The sequence below is a fragment of the Panthera uncia genome, chromosome B1 (assembly GCF_023721935.1).
Source record: "Panthera uncia isolate 11264 chromosome B1, Puncia_PCG_1.0, whole genome shotgun sequence".
Classification (NCBI taxonomy): domain Eukaryota; kingdom Metazoa; phylum Chordata; class Mammalia; order Carnivora; family Felidae; genus Panthera; species Panthera uncia.
The window spans coordinates 119,354,722-119,375,876 of record NC_064811.1 but is presented as its reverse complement, the minus strand read 5'-3'; the positions used below and the strand labels follow the sequence as shown (position 1 = coordinate 119,375,876).

The following is a 21,155-nucleotide window of genomic DNA, read 5'->3' as shown; positions in this document are numbered from 1 at the left end:
ACATTTATTCATTACAACTTACTGCAAACCCTCAAATGCACACCTAATATTTATAGCTATATTGTAAAAAGTAGACCTTTGGGCATCAAATTCCTGTGTAAAACAAAAGAAGTATTGCTAATGATTTGGGGGACAAGTAGAAAGTCACAGACATGAAAAGGAAGGTTTAAGTTTCTATTAAATACAGCTACCTATATGTAAACATAAAACATGAACACATATTTAACGCAAGTTTATAACTTCACATATCCTTTAATTACCCTATATATATTTGTTTGTTTATATCTCTGTATAAATACATAATTTAAATATATAAATTTATATTTATAATCTCTGCACCCAATGTTGGGCTTGAACTCACGACCCAGAGATTAAGAATTGCATACTCTTCTGACTGAGCCAGACAGGCACCTCTTCTATGTACATTTTAGCAAATTTTCATTAAATAACCTCTGCCAAGAAACTACCGTATTTGCCAGATCAGTAGTTCTGAGAAATTTCTAGTCTCATGAATGCTTTATACACCCTTGAACATTACCAGGAACCCTGAGGAACTTTTTGTTTATATAGGTTGTATCTATTTACTGTATTACAAATAATAGAACATTTTTTTTAAAACCCAGAGTACACAAATACACATTCTATTTATTAGCTGTCTCGGGGATGTGATCATACATTACGCAGTCCCTAGAAAACTCCAGTGTGCACTCATGAGAGAAGCAGGAGTAGAAAGGCAAATGCCATCTTAGAATCTTAATGAAAATAGTTTTCACCTCAAAGAACCCCCAAAAAGGGGGGGGGTCCCCAGACTATACTTTGGGAACCACTGTTTCAGGTATTTTCCATCATAGTGAACAATTAAGGTACACATTTCAAACAAAGACTTACTCTCGAGCAAAACTCCTAGTGATGGGAGATCTAACTGGGGCTTGCAGTTCTTCCCATTCTGGCAAAGGTTTTATTTCTAAAGGTGCTGGCTTGGCTGAAATGAAAGAGAGAAAAAGAGGCTTCAGTATACAGACATTTGAAAAACAAAACAAGATCCTCTATGTCTCTACTTATGTGTTATAGCCAAACACACCTAAGACCAATGGTTTCATACATGAAACGAAGTTCATGGGTGTTAAGTGATTTGCCCAAGGTTACCGAGCTAAATAATTAGTGACAAAAGCTAAATCAGATAATGTTTCATGACTGTTGATTCAAAGTCTAAAGCTCTATTACATCATGTTGCTCCTTAATTTAATATTTTATGAATATAAACTAAAGAAAGGGTAATGTGACCCAATTCCTTAACAGTTACTTGATGTACAGTTTTCATTACTTCCTTATTTCTTTTTTTTTTAAATAATTTTATTCTCAAGTATGGAGATTTAATCTATGGAAAAACATTTCTATTCAATATTGAAGCATCAGTTGTACAGCTATACGTATGACGTACAAAAAAGTATTAAATACAAAACTCTGATAAAATAAAAAACTGAAAACAGAATTCACTAAATCTTTTAAATTAATTCAAGCCCAGTCTGAAAACAAATAAAAGCAATAATATTTTAAGACTCACACTCAGCTGAGAGAAGGCCTAATTAAACAATTACCTTGAATTTTCAGCTTAATTTAACCAACAATATCCTTTATATCAAATTAAATAATAAACACACTAATAATATTCTTATTAGCCTGATTTATAAGTGGTCTTTGTTTATTTACCTCATTATCACAATAGGCAATTACCATGCTAGTGCATACCACAGAGCTCTCATTTTTTTCATGAGAGTGAAACATTTTTCAGAAGAACTAAAACAATATTATGTGTTAATGCTAATTATATTTTAGGAGATTATTTAAACATATTAGGTAAATATTCCAATTACATTTCATTCTGCCACTCCAAAGAAAAGTTTTCATTTTTCTAGGTTTCCTTCTTCTAGTCTTTGTCCATACATGGACATACTTTTACTCAACTCGTATTTTTAATCAACTATGTTATAATTACAATCAAACTATAAAATAGGTGGTCATTTTAAAGGGCAATGTCGATTCACTGGGGCTTATAAGTATTTTTGTCTGTTCAATACGAAAAACTCAGTGCGGTTTTCTAAAGACTAGATTAAATTTAAATCTTGCTCATCTATACCCTTAAAATGGACCAGCACAGAATACTGTGCTAAGTCAACGTATTTCTTTAACTCCTTATGTTTCACTTTTTTGAAACCCAAAGGCTAATGGCAGTTTAGCAGTCAAATTCTAAATAATGCCATAAAATAATGAATCTATGGAAGTGATTCTGTATTTTGTCTTAGAATAGAATACATACATTATATATAAATAAAGGACACATTTGGAACTCACAAGTAGCTAACAAGCTTAAAGAAAACAATGCACTGATGTCTAAAAGGTTAAGAGAATAATGTAAAAGAACAAGACTGAATACCATGTATTATCAAACTTAACATGCTGCTGTTAATGGCATAACAAGTAGACTTACTACGTCTATGGAAAGACAATGGGAAGACACACATTATGGGAAGCATTCACTTTAGAAATAACGTGCTAGGAAACTTTATTTACAACAGCGGTAGTATTTAAGTCTCTTCTCCTTTACTTTTTAAGAAAAAACATCACAAAATAAAGAAATTCCCAATGCCCCATCCAGCATGCGGTGCTAAAGTACATACCCTTTCTTCTTGTAGCAAAGTCACCTATGGTTTGTGAATCAGTTCGCTCTAAACCAGGGGGTTTGGGTCTTAAAATTTTAGGACTTTGACCTAATTGGTAAAAAGAAGATGCTCTTAATATAATGTTATTTTTTAATTGGAAAAATGGATTCTGTAAAAAAGCCACAGAGCCCTGAGCAGAAATGTCACACCTCAAAAGCATAAACATAAGTTTGATTGGGGAGAATACTTTAACCTTGCCACACATCACTCATGCTCAGTCCAAGGGAAAGGATGAAGCTGCATGCAACAGGGTAACAAGCAAAGTGTTATAAAAGATGGCAGGGTGTTCGTGGGGTAACCAGCCTGGTTAGTGGTTATCTTTACTTGGGGGAAGCGAGGAAAGCCACGTGCCGTGTTACTCTTCTAACATGCCTTAGAAAACCGGACTAAATAAAAAACTATAAAATACCTTCATCAGACCTCAAGTACATCTTTTCTTTGAAGTCTGATGTCTGATATGTAAGTACCGGGGCGTACTTCCCAATAGTATTATTTTCTTAATTTTATTCAGGTGTTTAAATAACCTTAATCTGACTATTCCTTTACCTCTTGACCAAAGCCCTTTGAGAAAAGCAGGTTGATGCCATGGTGTTTGCTAATCCAATGTTAAAACCAAGACCGACATTTGTCTCCCCTGGATATACTGGTAGCTGCCTGGTGACATAATTTTGCAAGGATCAGAAGCTAGGTTCTGGAACTGCTGACTGCCTAGCTTTGATTTAAGTATTTGAAAGCATAAATTCAGTTGCCATTATTTTCTTTTCGTTTACTCTCTGCCACATGTAAGTACTGCTGAAAAGCCTTATGAAAAGTACAGAGTTAATACCCAGCAGTGGCCTCACTTACTCCTACAGGAAGCTTGGACGCTAGAGCAGCAACATCGTTTAAATCAGTTATTTGATTATTAAATCAGTTATTTGCTCTCTTCTCAGTGGCACCAAATTTACTTCTTTTTTGGCAATTACAAAATTTAGTCGACATCTAATAGATGGCAAAATCAGAATTTGCCGATTAAATGACAATATCTAGTACCTGATCTACCAAAGGCTAAAAGTTTCTGAAAATATGAGTCTCTAGGTTATAAAATAGGAAGAGTTCTCTAATGAACCAATTTTCTGAGTTAGGTAATTAATACCTTGAGTTTATTCAGAAAGGGGGCAGGCTTAGTTTAAAATGTGAGTGATAAAATTTGAGGTCATGATCCTATCCCTAATGTTGACCTATCCAGGGCCCCCAATGGCAGGGCACTTTCCTAAAACAATGGAGGATGTCAGCTTTTTATAAACTCCCCAAAATAATGTACTTGCCTTCAAAAAAAAAAAAAAAGTAAGAGGCAGAGGGTAAGGTTTACTACAGAAAAATACACTTATTTTACAGCCGAAAGGCTTTTACAGATCAATCCAGCTTCTTCATTTTATGGATGAGATACCCTTAAAGGACGAAAGAGGTTAAGTGACTTGCTTGGGTCACAACATTAACTGGAGGCCAAATGAAGGCTTCCCCTAACCTCCTACTGCTGGTGTATGCTCCTGTGCTGTCCACATTGTCTATCCCTTTGGGAATAGAAAATCCGAAGAAACCAGTGTTTAGAGGTCAGTTTTGAACTGCTAAGTTCAGTTTGAGATCTTATATCTACTTAAAGCCACAGATAACTGATTCGTGAGTAATGTGACATTTAATAATTACAAATTGCTTTTCAGAGCAACTTTTGGTTTGGTGGTGTTCACTCAGTGTCTTTTGCCCTGCTCCTTTTCAGTAAGACCCACTTTCATTAGCTCTCAGCCTCCTTCTGAGTTTTCAGTGTGGTTATCTCCCAGTGGTCACCCTCAGCATCTCTCAACTTTGCACCCTCAGTTATGTTCATCTATGTTTACAGTTACATACTTGAGGTCATGTGACTGCTAAATCCACCTGCCTGTGAACTATCCATTCTTCCATTGTCTGACAAGTCCCCATAGTGATCTTTCTAATACCTGACCCTGAAATGATCATCTCTTCTCCAAACCAATTCTACTTTTTTTTTTTAAAGTATCTCAAGGGTACTCCTTGGTTTTCTTAATAAAAAATACTGTATTGGAGAGTCTGGGTGGCTCAGTTGATTAAGCATCCGACTTCAGCTCAGGTTATGATCTCACAGTTCGTGGGTTCGAGCTCTTTATTGGGCTCTGTGCTGACAGCTCAGAGCCTGGAGCCTGCTTCAGATTCTGTGTCTCCCTCCTTCTCTGCCCCTCCCCTGCTCGTGATCTCTCTCTGTCTCTCAGCAATAAATAAGTGTTAAAAAAATAAAAAGAAAATATTGTATCAATTGCGGTTTTAAAAGTGTAGTTATAAAATTTACCTGTATTTTCCACTTCATGCAAAGCTTGAGGATGATTTTGGGGCTCAAGTCGCAATGTGGAAATGTGGCAGTGAATTGTAGTGAGTCACTTAGTCATTTTGTTAGCTTTATTTCTTTACATCCCTCCAAACTCAATTTGACATTCATGTTCCAGAAAGAAATGAACGTCATACCCAAATGAGAGCCCAGTTATTGCTTATGAGGAGAGAAAGGTGAAAACGGATCCAAGGTGTTGGTATGCCTGTCGTGGCCCTGTCTTCTCTACTGTCTACTGGCAAATATTTGAATGTTTCCCTGATTGTTGGAGAAAAGTATGAAATAAGAAGAAATAAGAATAATAAAGTAAAGGCAAAAATAAACCAACTTTGGAGATACATTGATTCTCAAATGCTGAGACTAAGCAGAGGAACTCATTTGAGCGTTAACTTTTAAATCCAAGGCAGTTTGCAACCTGATTTTAGCTACACTAAATTTGAACAGATAAAGCAACATTATTTCTTTTGCAGACAGCCGTTCACTACTGGCGAAATTCCTATTGGACTTTAACCCTTGAGGGGGTCAATCTCTGGATCATGTGACTTATTCCCTCATTTGGAGTACAAATTAATGAATCTTCATCTCTGGTTTAGATCTTTCCCTGGAGATCCTAACCTACAACTCTGCACAACTACCCCATGTGGATATTCCGCCAGTGTTCACACTACATGTTCAAAACGGAATTTATCCTTTGACTCAGCACCACAAACCTGCTTTGTTTTCTCTATTAGCAGCTGCCATGGCAGATCTCTTAGGAGTCATTCTAGCTTCTACTTTCTCTCTAATCTTTATTCTGTATTTATAATGACAATAGTCTGTTTTCATTTACCTAAGAAAATAAAAAAATCTGCAAGTCTGAAGTCCATTCTTTAAACCTCCCTGTTTTTTTTTTTTTGTTTTTTTTTTTTAATTTATTTATTTTTGGGACAGAGAGAGACAGAGCATGAACGGGGGAGGGGCAGAGAGAGAGGGAGACACAGAATCGGAAACAGGCTCCAGGCTCCGAGCCATCAGTCCAGAGCCTGACGCGGGGCTCGAACTCACGGACCGCGAGATCGTGACCTGGCTGAAGTCGGACGCTTAACCGACTGCGCCACCCAGGCGCCCCATAAACCTCCCTGTTTTTAAAGTGCACTTCACTTACCTGGTTTGTTTCCCTGAAAGTGATGAGCTCACACTGTATGGCTAAATGACTTCCATCTATATTCTAAATGCCCTTAAAACTTGTAAAAATCACTTAAGTCCCCAAGTTAAGGGACCATGAGAGCCAGGAAAGGGATTTTGTTATGCCTTTACCCGTCTAATCACTTCTAAACCAAGGCTTTAAGAACCTTGGATTTGGAAAACTGAGCGAAGCACTCTCTGAGGAAGACGCTGAAAAAATGTGATTTTTATAACATTTTAGAGAATACAGGTTTTTTTCTTTTTTCTATCATATCCTTAAATCTTAAACTGAGCTTTCTAGGGGCTAACCTGATTATGTTACTTGCCTGCATAAAACCCTTTAATGGTGTACCCAGAATAAAGCCCAGACTCATTAGCATGGATTATAACACCCTCAGGATCAGGCACCTGCAAGGCATTTGGCATTCCCTCCTCCATTCATACTTTACTCCCGTCCTCCCTTCCCATCTGATTTCCTCCCTCCCACTCGCGACTCAGCCAGTCCCATCCGTCCTCTTTTAAAGGATCTGGGTATGCTATTTATTCGGACTAAAACAATCTCTGCCATCCTCCCCTCCTCTACCATCGTTTAATTGCCATTCACCCCCTCAGACTTTCCTCAGGGGAGCTTAGATAACAGTGCCAAAAGCTTACCTCAACCACAGTCCTTTCCACGCTAATTATGATAATGTGTTTACTTTTCAACCTCCTCCACTAGACAGTGAGCTTCTTCAGGGAAGCCATTTATACCTTCCTTGTATTCGAAGACCCAAGACCCAGCAAAGACTATATCCTATAATGGCAGGCACGTAAATCTATGTGGATGAACTGCAGTTCTCTTACAGCTGGTGGTGTTTAATCTGATCAACACCATAATTTTTTGTTGTCCTTTAAATGGAAACTAAGAGCAACTGAATGTTGTTTCAAAAGTTGGTCACCCCAAATATGGTCAAGGAAGTCACACGAGGTCACGTTTCAAATAAGCAGATGCAATCTTTTTTGGAAAGTCCATACACTATCAAGTATTATTGTAATAGGTACTGCTTACATAAATTCAGCACAAAGTAGAACATTTATTTTGTGTATAATTACAGGTTTATCTTAGCCTAAAATATTTACTCTTCTGCAGTTTTACAGATCATTTTGTTTCTATTAGGCATCTCGAAAATTAAGAAAGCTAGAAAGATAATTCACAACATTATTATCCTCTGCTAAATTCCAAAAAGTAATCCAGGTAGTATCGTGAAAAACTTTTACACCTGTTTTAATAGTCTCATTGTATGAAGAGGAATATAATAATGATACTTATATATTGGAAGGTAAAGAATTTTCAGGAAAAAAAAAACCTGCATGTAAAAGTTATGCTATAAAAATGCACTCCATTGTTCTAAAAAGTGTGTATTTATTTAAGTCATCTCTATACCTAATGTGGGACTCAAATTCATGACCCCAAAATCAAGGCTCTCATGCTCTTCTGACTGAGCCAGCAAGTCTCTCCAAAAATGTACTCCATTCTCATTTCTTTTAAATTCTAACTCTAAACCAAAAATCTGACTTGAGATTCAAACTTAATACTTGTTTATTAAAAATCTAGTTTTATTTACTAGTATCATTCATCCAACTCCCAAACATTTATTATAGTATAAAAGTAGTTTTTAAAGAGCATGTTGGGGCACCTGGGTGGCTCAGTCAGTTAAGCATCCAACTCTTGATTTCAGCTCAGGTCATGAGATCGAGCCCCGAGTCAGGCTCCATGTTCAGCATGAAGCCTGCTTGGGATCCTCTCTCTTCCTCTCTCTGCCCCTCCCTCGACTCATGCTCATGCTCACTCGGTCTCTAAACAGAGTGAATAAATAAATAAATAAATAAATAAACAAACATTAAAAAAATAAAAATAAAAAGTATGTTAATTTTTAATCACAGTCAAAAACTTTAAAAGATCTCTTGAAAAAACATTTAGAGCCCATATGTCAACTGTGCCAAAAAGACCCATCAAGGGAAGATCCTTGGGACTCGTCTTCTGGATCTGGACTAGTCTTCACCTATACTGAGGTGAAGACCTGAAGACTAATGTACAAAAATACCAGAAATAAATCAAAATCAATACAATAACTAATGGTCAGAACTACTGCGGAAAGCCATGGATGGACAAAGCTGAAGAAAACAAACTATAAAGATAGCATCTGAGGCTCAAACGGCTGCCGCGTCATGTTAGAAGGAGACTGGATGGAAGTAGGGGGGACCTCAGTCAGTACAGTGATTAAATATGGTAGGTTCATGTAATGATTTACTTTAAGAGAAGCCACAATAAATACAGAAATTTCTAAAACTTTATAAACTTGATTTTCAAGTAAAATATAAATTTTAGTTGAAGCAATCAAAACAATTTGCTCTGCATTTACAATGACTCATATGATCTTCTATATTTAATACAATCTATATAAATTATGCTTTTTCTCCTCTATTAATATACCCAAAACTTGGTTCAAAACAAATACTATCATGACAGAAATAGTATGGCTGAAAATATAGCTACCACAAGTTGGGTGACGGGCAAAGGGTCCATGAAAATACATTAAACATAAATGTTAAGAACATCTATGTATTTCTGAAGCTTCAGTTACTCAGAAGTATTTGAAAAACGTATCTGAACTGCTAACTACAGCAGCTGACATCTATATTTGGGGTTATAAACAAGGCCAGAATGTCACTCATTTGTTGCAGACTCTTCCAAAGACGACAATCACAGAAATTGGTTATATTGGGTGTTGAACCAGTTATATTGGGCTTTGAAACGAATCAAGCCATATTTGATAGAATTCGGTTTGCTAATTATGAAGTTTAGTTAATAAGAGATACTAGAACAATAGATTGAGACATGCATCTGATGTCACAAAATGTGAAAGTAAAACAGACTCATCTGCTGCTATGCATGAGAAGAATTTCATGAGAAGAACAAAAAAGACATTTGTTTTACAGCTTAAGTTTTTAAAGACAAACTGCTCCAAGATCTTTACTTGGGTTTTAAAATATATTTTTCTTGAATCGCTTTAACTTTCTAAAGTGAGTTGACAAACTGCCAAGTTAAATAGTCTCTCATGCTTCCTTTCTTGTATATTTATTTAAAAAGTAGAATAGTACTAATGAAAAGCAAAACCTTATTTTTTTTTTAAATTACTATGATTTTAGTAATCTCTTTACTGTTTTGCTAAACCAATTCTTCTTGATTTTGCCCAAACTATGTATTTTATTCTGGGTGCTTTCTCAGTTCATTTTGTATCTAAGCATAGATACCAAATAAGCAACTGGCCAATGAACTCAGGATTGTCTCTCAATAGTTCACTTAACTTTTAAGACTGAACACAACCTCCAGAAGTAACTAAGAACCTACTTTGTTCTGTTCTACTATAAAGTCACTTCAGGTTGGTTTAGAGTACTGGGGCAATTAATCTCTAATGTACTTAGAATATACTGTACTTTCACCATATAAATAGGGAGGTATAATTATACATATATGTAATATAAATGATACATAGCATACATGCCATATTATCATGATATATACATAGGATAATACATATTATAAAATGGGGTACACGAGCTGTCAGACCTAGAGAATACTAAAAGATCTTAAAACTTTTCTAACATAAATAAGGGGATCTTTTGCATATTGTATGCAAAGAAGAAAATGACTAAAAATGTCTAAAGAGATTTAAAGACAAATGAGGACAAAGAGAAGCAAAAGGAAAAGTTGTCAAATAAAAAGCCTGTGATGCTCACACCCTTTCTAGGATAACTATTCCTGACTATGGCCCTGCTGCTGGGGCTGTATGGGTGGCTGTGGGTGTTGCGCATGGTTATCTTTCCAGCTGTGAGACCAAAGGTGGGCAGCTGACCAGTGGCAGCCAGTGTATGGGCTGGCCTGCAATTAATCACATGGCCTGGTGTGAAAAGACAAATAACAGCAATCGGATTATCCATGAGCACTCTAAAGTGAGTGAATAATGATCAAGGCAATTAGCAGCAGATGTGGAAGCTGCAAGGGCACTAAAAAGGGGCCTGAGGCAGAACCAAGGCCACAGAGGGGCACTGTAGGCCAAAGCTCTAGGAAAGCAAAAAATTGTGCAGAGGATATAGAACAGGAAACAGAAAAGAAGGAAATAATGTGAGATAGAACAAAGCAGATGCAAAGACTTCCCAGAGGACAGAAATGCAGACAGCAGGACAAAGGGACAGTCCCCTGGGAGTGCCTCTGTTTCCAGTAACTTTCTCATTTCAGCACAGGACCATCCTTATTTACTTAAAGGCAAAATAAAACAAAACTCATTTTCTTCGTATACCCTGAGTGAGTCTCACACTCTGTTCCCCACAATTGGAACTTAATTAGAATTATTATTAATGATCTAAACCCAGGTTAATGAGAAATTTACACAAATATTACATGCTCTTAAAAAGCTATATACAGCACATGAGACTTTTCAAATGTGCTGAATTCCCCAGAAATGGTGCCAACTTATCACAGAGCCAATATACTAACTTACTTGGTTGTCAAGATTAAATCACACTAACAGCATGCTGCAGCACTGCTAGTTGTCTGGGTTTTAACCACTCAAACCCAAAACCTGGGTATGTATTACCAGTTTGAGAATTTTCTTTTATACTGAGTTCTTAGCAAACCATGCTACCTTAGAATTTTATGTTACTTAGGAGGGCCAGTGTGAGAGAACAGACTAGAAGCATTTATAATAACCCAGCAAAGGCAGAATAATTTTTAAGAAGTTGTCATATGGACAGACTGGAAAAAATTGTGCAAGCAACCTCACTATTCTTAAAGAATTTTAGCAAATGCACTAATAATCTCAAATCTGATTTGATATCCTATATTCCGGAGAAGAGGTTACAAAACAGCAGTCAAAGACCAATCTAGCCTATAGAAGTGTTTGGTTTGGTCTGCAATGTTTTTATTTGGTTGTTTTTAAATTAAACTAGCTGATCGAACTCCAAAATCAAAAGATAATACTTATATGTAAGTGCTAAAATTTTTGGCTTCTTTTGATACATCAGATGATTTGCCCATATGGGCCCGTATTATTTTCACAAGTCAACAAAGGATTATAGCCAAGGAGTTAGTTATTCCATTTAGAATGGACAAGTGCATTCCAGTTTCTGCTAATTTTCTCCTGTTGCTTGCCAAACCTTGTGAGTATTTCAGTTTGTAACCTCTGCTCTAGAGACAGGAGGCAGAAATCTCACCTGGGCCATCAACATACAACAATTATTAATCTACAAATAGCAACACCGCACATGAACAGATTGATAACTAAGGTACTATGAAATACTTCAGAATTTCTAGTCCCAATTCCATTTTGGATTTAACGACAGTTAAGTGCAGATCTAAGCTGGCAGTCCCTGGCCCTTTCACTATGCCAAGGCCCTTCTTACCTTTTCTGTCGGGCTTGAGGTTCCTATCCACGGGGGGTGGTTCACAGTCTGCAACAGGAACTGGCCTTCGGGGAGGGGTCTTTGGGCTGGACCGGAAGCCCATATGAGCTGGAGGAGGAACTTGCATTCCAAACGAAGAGAAATCAAACGTTCCCGGAGTCATTGGCACATAATTTGCTTCCTGAATTGGTTCCGTAAAACTGCTGGAATGTTGTCGTGGAGGAGAATTGGGATTCATTGGGACATAATTTTCATCCAGTTCTTCACTTGATACACTTCCCACTGTCAATATATTTTTGATTTTCTAAAACACACATACATTAAACAAAAACTATTATCAAACAGGAAAACACAGTTGTAAGTCACACCTATTCATATGGATCTGAAAGGACTTTTATTTCATGATCTCATTTAGTTTCAGGGCACTAAGTGTGAAGATCCTGACAATGAAACACACTTGATACCAAGGTCAGTTATACTTACAAAGTGGTTATGGAAGCCTTCAAGTGAACTAGATCTGTCACTTGGAAATGTTCGTGGAATATCATAGCAGTCTTGAGAACTAGCATCTAAAATAGAAAACAAACTATAAGCATTTCTTCCCATCTTTGCCATCTCTTAGGATTCTCAGAATGATCTGTTCTCTTTCCTTACACACATGCATGCAGGTAAGCATGCACATGTGCAGATTTTTAAAAAGATGCTCACAGAACAGTATCTTGAATGGACACATTAAACCACCAGAAAACAGACACTCACTGATATGCTAACCAGTACCAGCATTTGTTTATGGCAATGAATGATTGTCTAAGCCTGGGATGAGATGGGTATTTAATGACGGAGAAACGAAATACTTCTATTTTCCCATCTTTTGCACCACCTTGGGCCTAACTTATATCTCAGTAACCTATAATTAGATTACAGAGCTACTTCCAGTAGGGAATTAAAAATTGGTATTGAATGGCCAAATAAAGTATCCATATTAGTACTATTCACGATGCATTAAATCTTCATTTTCTTTAGGACAGGTGGATAACTACCACAAAACAGAAACGTTAGCACATAGTTTATAGGGTATGTGCCTCTTAAACTCTGGCCTTCTATTTTTTAGGACTTTAAGAACCTCAGATTGGAACCCCGACTGAATTTTTCCCCTCTCAAGGTCTGTAATTTTTGGCAGGCTCTAGGAGATGGTATAGGACTCAGTGAAGTGGCTAGGGTAAGGGGAGAGAAGATTCAGAGCTTTAAAAATAAATAAAACCAAACAAACAACTGATTAGGACTGAGTATACTCGTTGGGTACAACGTATAAATTGCTTATCGAGGAAGGAAGGAAACGGAGCCCAACAGATGTGACACGGAAGCAGCTATGATGGCACACAAATACAGGAAAGGGATGACTCGGAGAGGCTTTGTGGCTGGTCCTTTTCCTGCTCCTCTGTCCCATTAGAGTCTACACACCCAGGATACAGGGAAAGCAGGAAAGAGGGGTGCACACTTCCTGAGGCAGGAAGGTATTACTAAGGCCATACTTCTTCAGGGATGGAAAACTCCACCTCTTTCTCCCTTCCAGCAGAGCATGCACACAGGCACTCGCTGCATGCACAAACACCCTTCAAAGGATCTACTGAGACTCTGCCATCTTCCTACATGAGTGGGTGACTGCAGAGCTGAGGAAAAAAAGGACTATCATTTACCATCATTCTATGCTGAAAAGAACAAATATTCAGATAAACAGATTTTCTATCGTTAACTTCTAACACAGTAGAAGCCAGTTAGAGCTGACCTTTTCGCAATTTGTTCAAATCCACAGTGGAAATGGTATTACTACGTGATGGTGGCATCCCTGCTGTAGGGATACAGTAACTACTGTCAGTATCTGAGGCCGTGCGTGTGATACTACACGTTTCCACAGGCGATCGGTCATGAGCCGGATGTGGTTTCGGTGGCCGAGGTGGAGGAATATCTGGAATAGTGTCTAGCTTTGACGTCTGTCCCAAAGTTCCTTCTGGAAATGTTCGTGGAATCTGATAAGTATTACCAGGTGTTGGAGGAATGTCATAACTAATAGATACATGCCTCATTTGAGTCTCTACACTTGATGTCCCAGATGGGGTATTAAAAACATAGAGTTCTCCATCTGCCTCGGTACTTGATGGAGACACCTTTGGTAAAACATCGTGGGAGTAACTTCTGGGCAGGTTATAAAGGCTGGAGTCTACAGAAACAGATGCAGCACGAGACGGTGGAGAGTCATACATCATTTGCTGCTGAAAAAAGCCATTCACTCCATGTTTGCTCTGGGAGGAAGCAGGATTTTTATGAGAAGGGACGTTATCATTGCAGTCTGTTTCAGAAGAGGTGGATTTTGCAGAATCAGCATGTGTTCTAAATAAAAATTGTTAATGACAGAAAATAAAACACAGTGAAGACATAAGACTACATTTTAATAAATATATTTATAGTTTAGCAATCAAACTACATGGCTTTTTTCATTAGATTTTTTTGTGATCCATAAGATTTAAAGCATGAATGTTCCTTAGTTTTTATGATTATACACCAGACAATAAAACCACCACCACAAAACCACCAAAAGCATTCTCCCTAATTCCTGCCCTGTACGTGCCCACACCCCCAAATCCACCTATTAAATCCATGATCCCTGAAGCACTGGAATTAGAAAGGTACAAAACTCTGAGAAAGGTAAATGATTAAGACATAGACACAAGGAAAATCATTTCCCCTGAAGAGCATGCAGAAACCTCGTGCCAATGCAGTTTATCAAGCTGGTCCATTGCTCTTTAGTCCACCTGTGGCAAATTTGTTGTTCTGCAAGACTATAAGTCTAATGATTTCCTGGTATTGAATAAATTCAATGTGACCTACAAGGAGGTGGCAACTTGAAAGGTTTGTATATCTTCCTTTCCACTAATTTTCTTTAACAAACACTCAGCCAATACTATAAAGACGATCAAAATATAACGCCCAGAGTTCGCCAACTCCAAAAAATAATTAACCTTGAGAAATCTCATTAGAGTATATTTAATGTTTTGGGTACATTTCCAGGCTTTGCTTTCTGTGGTATCACAAAATTTGGGTAAAAGCCAAAATGAAGCTAATGATACCAGCACATTGCACTTCCTTAACGGTTAACTAGATACTTAACCTCTTGTGAGTGATGTCTAAAGTCTGGTAGGAACTTGAATTTAATCTTTTAAAATGTAACTTGTGAGAGTTCTTTAAGGTCTGATCTTCCCTGATCTTTTAGTAACACCTAGCACTATGTATCACACGTATTTATTCAAACTCTCCACCGCTGGTGTCATGGAACCCATACTGTAACATCCTCACTTCCATTCTCCCTCGCTGATTACTCCCTTGTTTCACTGACTGGCTCCTTCTCCCCGTGTCTCCACCCGGGAACAGCCAACAGAATCCAGTCTTCTGGATTCTGATTCTTGACCACACACACCATTTAAAAACCCTCCTTTCTCATGACTTCACATTCCACTGAATGCTGATGACTCCCATCATCTCACCAAGCTCTTGAGTCCCATATTTTCAAACTGTTCAAATATATTTCTATATGGTTACCCCAGTGTTAACCCTGCTTATGCATACCAAGCCAAATTCAACTTACTTCTCAAACTGATTGTCCTTTCTGACTTGCCATGAAAAGAAATGTCTTTATCCAGATTCTCTAGGCTCAAAAGGCAATCAGCGTTGACTCACTCTCTTTGATCTCCACCATCCCCCTTCAGGCACTGACTCCTTCTTCCTAACCAAGTAACTATTCCCTGCTCTGTTCCCACTGTCCCCACCCCAAGTTCAGGTCTGGGTGTCTGCTAAGATCCACACCACCGAACCCTCCTAAGAAGTCTCAGTGGACCTCCTTCCTCCAGTTTCTCCCTCTTCCAGTGAACTCAAGGGACCATACTGCGAGGCTGCTATAAGGTCAGTATTTTCAGAACATGGCTTTCATATCACTCATCTATTTGGAGAAAATACTGTTAAAGGTCCCAGCAGGCTGTGGGAACTACAAAAAAAGCCCACAAGCAACTCCACTTACCATCCCTGGCTGAGGCTATACCATCCCTGGCTCCACCTGACATGCCCTATCTTATGCCCTACTCTCCCCCAGTGGAACCCTCTACTCTGGGCAGGCTTTCCTCTCATTTGCTTCCTCTGGCCCCTCACTCTCACCTCGCCTTTCTCTCAAATGCTTTTTATGCAGATTGCTAATGACAGGGTCCTTTTCTCTCACCAACAAGTATAGTTCAAATCCTACACCTCCTTGGAAACGTTTCACCTTCCATTTTAAGAACACTTGCACTGTCCCTTCTAGGAATTTCTAATGCATCTACACATATTCTAAATTTGCACTTCATTTAATTCAAACATGTGGGTTAAGAGAAGTTAGAAGCACAAGTAATAAGTCCCCTGCTCTTGACTAGCTTATGGTTTAGCGAACAATAAACTATATACATCAAACTATTTCCAATTCTGTGATAAAAGGGAGGCATGACCAGGATGCTATGAAAACCCACAGAGGCATTTAGTTCAGGCTGGGAGTTTGGAGGAATGTTTCCTAGAGGAGTAGATGTCTGAGCTGAATCTTGAGTCCTGCCAGATGAACAAGAGTTTGCAAAGCAATTCTCCTGTCTTCACCTGCAGACACTTAACATTTGACTTCTTCATAAGCTTTGCTTGTAAACTCTGAGGGTGACTGTATCTGAGGCGGCTTATGTAGTTAGTCTGTTCCTTCACAGCACCTACCAAGACAGTGGGCACATAGTGGATACTTCATAAATATCTGTCAATTAACTGTCACTTCGGTGAAATACATAGATACAAAATCTATCTGAGCAGGGATTCTCAGCATAATTTCTACTATAACAGGAAAGCTGTAACACCAATGAGATCAATGAAAGGTACCATACAACAAGAAAATGCACTGAAAACGGTGACTTAACTATTGGCTTTTAAAAAAGTTGATACTGAAAAATAATTGTGAATCTCTATAAAATAAAATCTTAGTTAGTAGCAGAGGTAACAAAGTTGCGAATGTATAATTTTAAATATTCACAGCAAACAAGCAAAATCAAGTTAGAATTTGATATTATTAACTAGTATTGATTTATAAAAAGATTTTTGTTTGTTTGTTTTTGTTTTTGTTTTTTTGCTCTTACAGGTAAAATCCCATTACAACAAATATCTAGAAACCCATCTTTGGAATGTCTGTATTCCATTATCTCGGGGAATCATTCACAACAACCTAATCTGTAGTTCTTGACAAATTCCATATAAAAATTGTTGAACAAGCACTTTGTACCATCTTAGTCCGGTAACAGTCACTTTCTCCATGAAAACAATCACAACATTTTTTTGTTATAAAATAATGCTTAATATCCAATCACTCCATTTAAAAAGCATCTTTCACATCTACTATGTAATTCCCACTTTTATATACCTCAAGTGAGGACATAAATATCCCCAACATCACTAGTTGCCACCACACTGCTGATGGCAGACACGGGTTCCCTGGTCTTCATTTTCTGGCTCCAATTCTGTTACCTCTGGCCTTCCAATTAACAGAAAATGACAAGAGTGATCAAATGAAACCACTGCACAGCTTAGAAGAAAAGAAAGAAGCAGGAAGGGAGATGATGGGGAAACCAAGGATTTGGGGAAGGCTTTATGATACCTTTGGGCAAGCACTGAAGTCCATAGATTTGTTTCTACTTAAAAATGTATAAACTCAGAGCTTGAGGTAAGCTCTGCTTCACGGCTAGGTACGATGACTGGAAAGTTTTACGGTTTTTAGCAATATACTTGATTGATTAGATTTCATCAAATTTCACTAAAACCCAATTTATATATTCCCATAGAATTTGCTATATTGGGATTTTACCTGTATAATTAATTTCTCACACAGATCCAAAGCAACCACAACACACTCACTGCAATGGAATCGTTTTGCTTTCAAAATCTTCTAGTAGTAGGTATTCCTCTCCTTCTTCAGAAACAAAAGATGACCCTTGGCTGGTTTACAATCACATAAGAAATGGAGCAAGATCACCATTTATAAATCAGTGAAATCTGTTAAGCAAGTAATACTGTGAGTCTGTAACAAAGACTATGAAACAGGAGACAGATTTCTAAAAGAGCCTTGTAGGTACAAGTGTTCTTTGCCAAAGATAGTAGAGAATGCGTTTCTTCCATAAAACTCCTGAATATCAGAAACCATTAGGAGAATATAACCTGAAATATAGTAAGCCTAAACTATAACCCTAGATAGTTGGGTTTCTCTTAAGCCTTCAAATCAGAATTTTAAAAGTTTCAAGATTCTAAGTGCGCATGCACGCACGCACGCACGCACACACACACACACACTCACAGGTATTTACCTGGTGGGTTCAGGCTTCTTGCTTTGACAGTTGATTAGCAAGAGGTAGTCTTGAGGATCCTCCTGGATGCCAACAGTTTCCAGGTGTGGTGGAAGGTTAATTAGCTGATAGGGAGGAGGTGGAGCAGTGGAGGATGAATCTACCTGGGTGGACGGCGGTGCTGTGTTGACCGCCAAAGGTAAATCGGCTGGCGCCTGGGCAGAGTTGCCAGGGGGCTTCACAAGATCTGCAACACCAAAGTAGAACTGTCATCGTCTATCCCATTTTAAGGGCTGTTTCTTAAATAAAGCTCCTTGAAAGTTTGAAGACAAACTGTTTAAACACACAGGAGCGTGATAAACCATGACAATGTCAGTTAAAACAAATTCTACCTATACAGCAACATTTGTACAAGAAATTATTGGCTCTTGTCAAAGAGATATGAAGAGTAAGGCTCTTTCTTCCAGAGGCTATAATAAAGCCATGTTCCCTTTGCCTTGAACAATCTTTAGTTTTGAGGCTACTGGCAATGAAGATGTTATATAATCGTAGCACCAGAGGTAGATTTTTTCCATAATAAAAAAACAAAGTGTTTCCCATGCCAAGCCAACTTTCCAAGGAGGCCCATTTTATTATGTGGCATTTACAGGCACAAGGATCACCTCTTCGCCCCATCTTTATTTTGCTGTTCATTCTTTTCCTTCTACTCCTCAGCAGACTAAGGAGAAATAGTTCTAATTCTGGGATTCATGTTCAGGGAAAGAGATTTTCTTTAATGCTTCTCCTCTCCCCTCAGCTCATAGCCTCATTTACCATTTATTGGGTTTCTGTAATATTTTCAGGCAAAAGGGGTCAGCAAGTGAGGGAGTAATTTATTAAGCACTCAACAATGTTCTGAGAAGATATACGAAACTAGCTAAATTGGTTACAGTTAAGTAATCTGAAAACAAACTGAAAACCTAGAGATAAAATCCCACGTTAATCACTGACACAACCAAGTAAATTTTCAAGAACCCAGAAGAAAAATTCTCTGTTAGTGTGGTTAGGAATATAAGACTATAAATCCAGAAAAAGGTAAATACTCATATATGAATAAACAAATTTATTTACTGTCTATGTTAGAACAGAAAAGGCTGGCTTCAAACTGAGATTTTTTTTTTAATAACAAAACATTATCTAAAAGACACTAAAAAGTGGTAAAGGATTTAATATGTTCAACCAAATAAAATCAAATGGGAGGTCATATGACCTGTCAATTCACCAGGAAGGAGCTACATGTCAGCTCTAGCTTCCCTAGACACTACAGGATAAGTCCACATGGTTTTGATAATGTCTTTATGTATTCAACTTTAGTATCTGTATATGCACCACAGCAAAATTTATGTAGTTTATATTTTATAACTGTTCTTTCTAAGCACAGAAGCTCATATCATGGGGCGCCTGGGTGGCTCAGTCGGTTAAGCATCCAACTCTTGGTTTCAGCTCAGGTCATGATCTCATGGCTTCGTGGGATCGAGCCCTGAACTGGACTCTGTGCTGACAGTGTGGAACCTGCTTGGAATTCTCCTTCTCTCTCTCTCTCTCTCTCCCCCTCATGCATGCTCTTTCTCAAAATTAATAAACTTTTTAAAAAAGCTCATAATTATAAAGCTTGAATAAACACATTAGTATGGCTAAATATAAGCTTACCTTTATTTATGGGTCCCCAAAACAAACACAAAGGATCAGAACTCCTATGCATCAGTGTGCCCCACAGGTGGTAGATGCTTAAACTGTTTCATTCACCCAGCAGAAACTCACTAAGCACTTTCTTTCTTTCTCTCTCTCTTTTTTTAAATGTTTATTTAAAACAAACAAACAAACAAACAAATAAATAAATAAATAAATGTTTATTTTTGAAGGAGAGAGAGACATAGCGTGAGCAGGGGAGGGGCAGAGAGAGAGGGAGATACAGAATCTGAAGCAGGCTCCAGGTTCTGAGCTGTCAGCACAGAGCCGGATGCAGGGCTCAAACTCATGAGCTGTGAGATCATGACCAGAGTCAAAGTCGGACTCAGCTTAACCAACTGAGTCACCCAGGTGCCCCACTAGGTACTTTCTCTGTCATGCTGGAAGAGATTAAGGCAAGGGGCACTCCCAAATCTTCAAGATCCATTCAACTGCAAGTGCAGTTTGGAATTTGCTCAAGCATTATGTCAGCCCTACTAGGTGCTAATTTAAGTATGAAGACTTCTTTCACTTGGAGAGTTTGGCCTGAGTACATAGAAGTTGAGCTAATTTCTAACATTTTCTCTTTGTTATGCTGCATGCAATGTCAAGTCTTCATACAAGCTCATCTAATAAAATCTAATACTTTATGCCAGGAGTTAATTCCTTCTTATTTATGAAAGGTGAGAAAAGAAAATGGTGAGAACAGAAAAATATTCTTTTGGACATTTATACAACATAATGCCATAATTTCAGTAGGAACTCATAAATACCTCATTACGTCTAATAGATGTTGATTGCCAATAGTGCACATAATGTACTCTGTGAAATGTTTTACTGTTTTGACTCAGTTGCAAATATATAAAGATTTAGTTAAGAGGATTTTACATCAGTGACTCAGTAAATCCTTGTGCATTATTAAACTTAAGAGAATTATGAAAAATATTTACCTGAAATATAAAAATTTTCAGAAAAAATATTTTCTGAAGAGCTTTCAGAAAAACCTATACAACTTCAAGGAAGAAAAGGGGGAGGGAGAGGTCAGAAAGCAGTTACCATATCCTATAGGCTGTATTCACAAATACATTTTACATACTTCTTTTTGTGCCATAGATGTGTGGTAAAATCGTATGATCCCATTCAATTTTTAGTTCTGATCAAAACAAAATGAAACTCAACACTGGAAACACATCACTAGATAAAACAGTCTGAATCCTAATTTTCCACTGTAACTCCTAAAGTAAGCTTCTCAGGTGGATGTTTTTAGAGATACACTTTTCCTGTAATATTTTTTCTAAACTTGATAGCTACACACTAAATGAACACAGTGATTCATCTTCAGTGTGGGAAAAGAATCACCCA

At 37.7% G+C, this 21,155-nt stretch overlaps 1 protein-coding gene across 12 annotated transcripts in view; it reads right to left on the bottom strand.

Moving 5' to 3' along the window:
• The window catches only part of GAB1 (GRB2 associated binding protein 1), a 123,257-nt gene that overhangs the window by 12,500 nt on the left and 89,602 nt on the right, over nucleotides 1-21,155 (bottom strand). For 7 of the 12 annotated variants that reach the window (XR_007458145.1, XM_049632232.1, XM_049632231.1 and 4 more), the window contains 7 exons: nucleotides 18,108-18,333; nucleotides 17,662-17,742; nucleotides 13,487-14,088; nucleotides 12,184-12,269; nucleotides 11,701-12,004; nucleotides 2,679-2,768; nucleotides 889-982 (listed from right to left, as the gene is read on the bottom strand). Coding sequence is in view for 11 of the 12 variants with exons in the window: in XM_049632232.1 (XP_049488189.1) it covers nucleotides 889-982; nucleotides 2,679-2,768; nucleotides 11,701-12,004; nucleotides 12,184-12,269; nucleotides 13,487-14,088; nucleotides 17,662-17,742; nucleotides 18,108-18,333 (1,483 nt within the window). In the remaining variant the exon portion in view is untranslated. The remainder of the gene's footprint in view (nucleotides 1-888; nucleotides 983-2,678; nucleotides 2,769-11,700; nucleotides 12,005-12,183; nucleotides 12,270-13,486; nucleotides 14,089-17,661; nucleotides 17,743-18,107; nucleotides 18,334-21,155) is intronic. The other 5 variants (XM_049632241.1, XM_049632235.1, XM_049632240.1 and 2 more) reach the window with 3 other exon arrangements.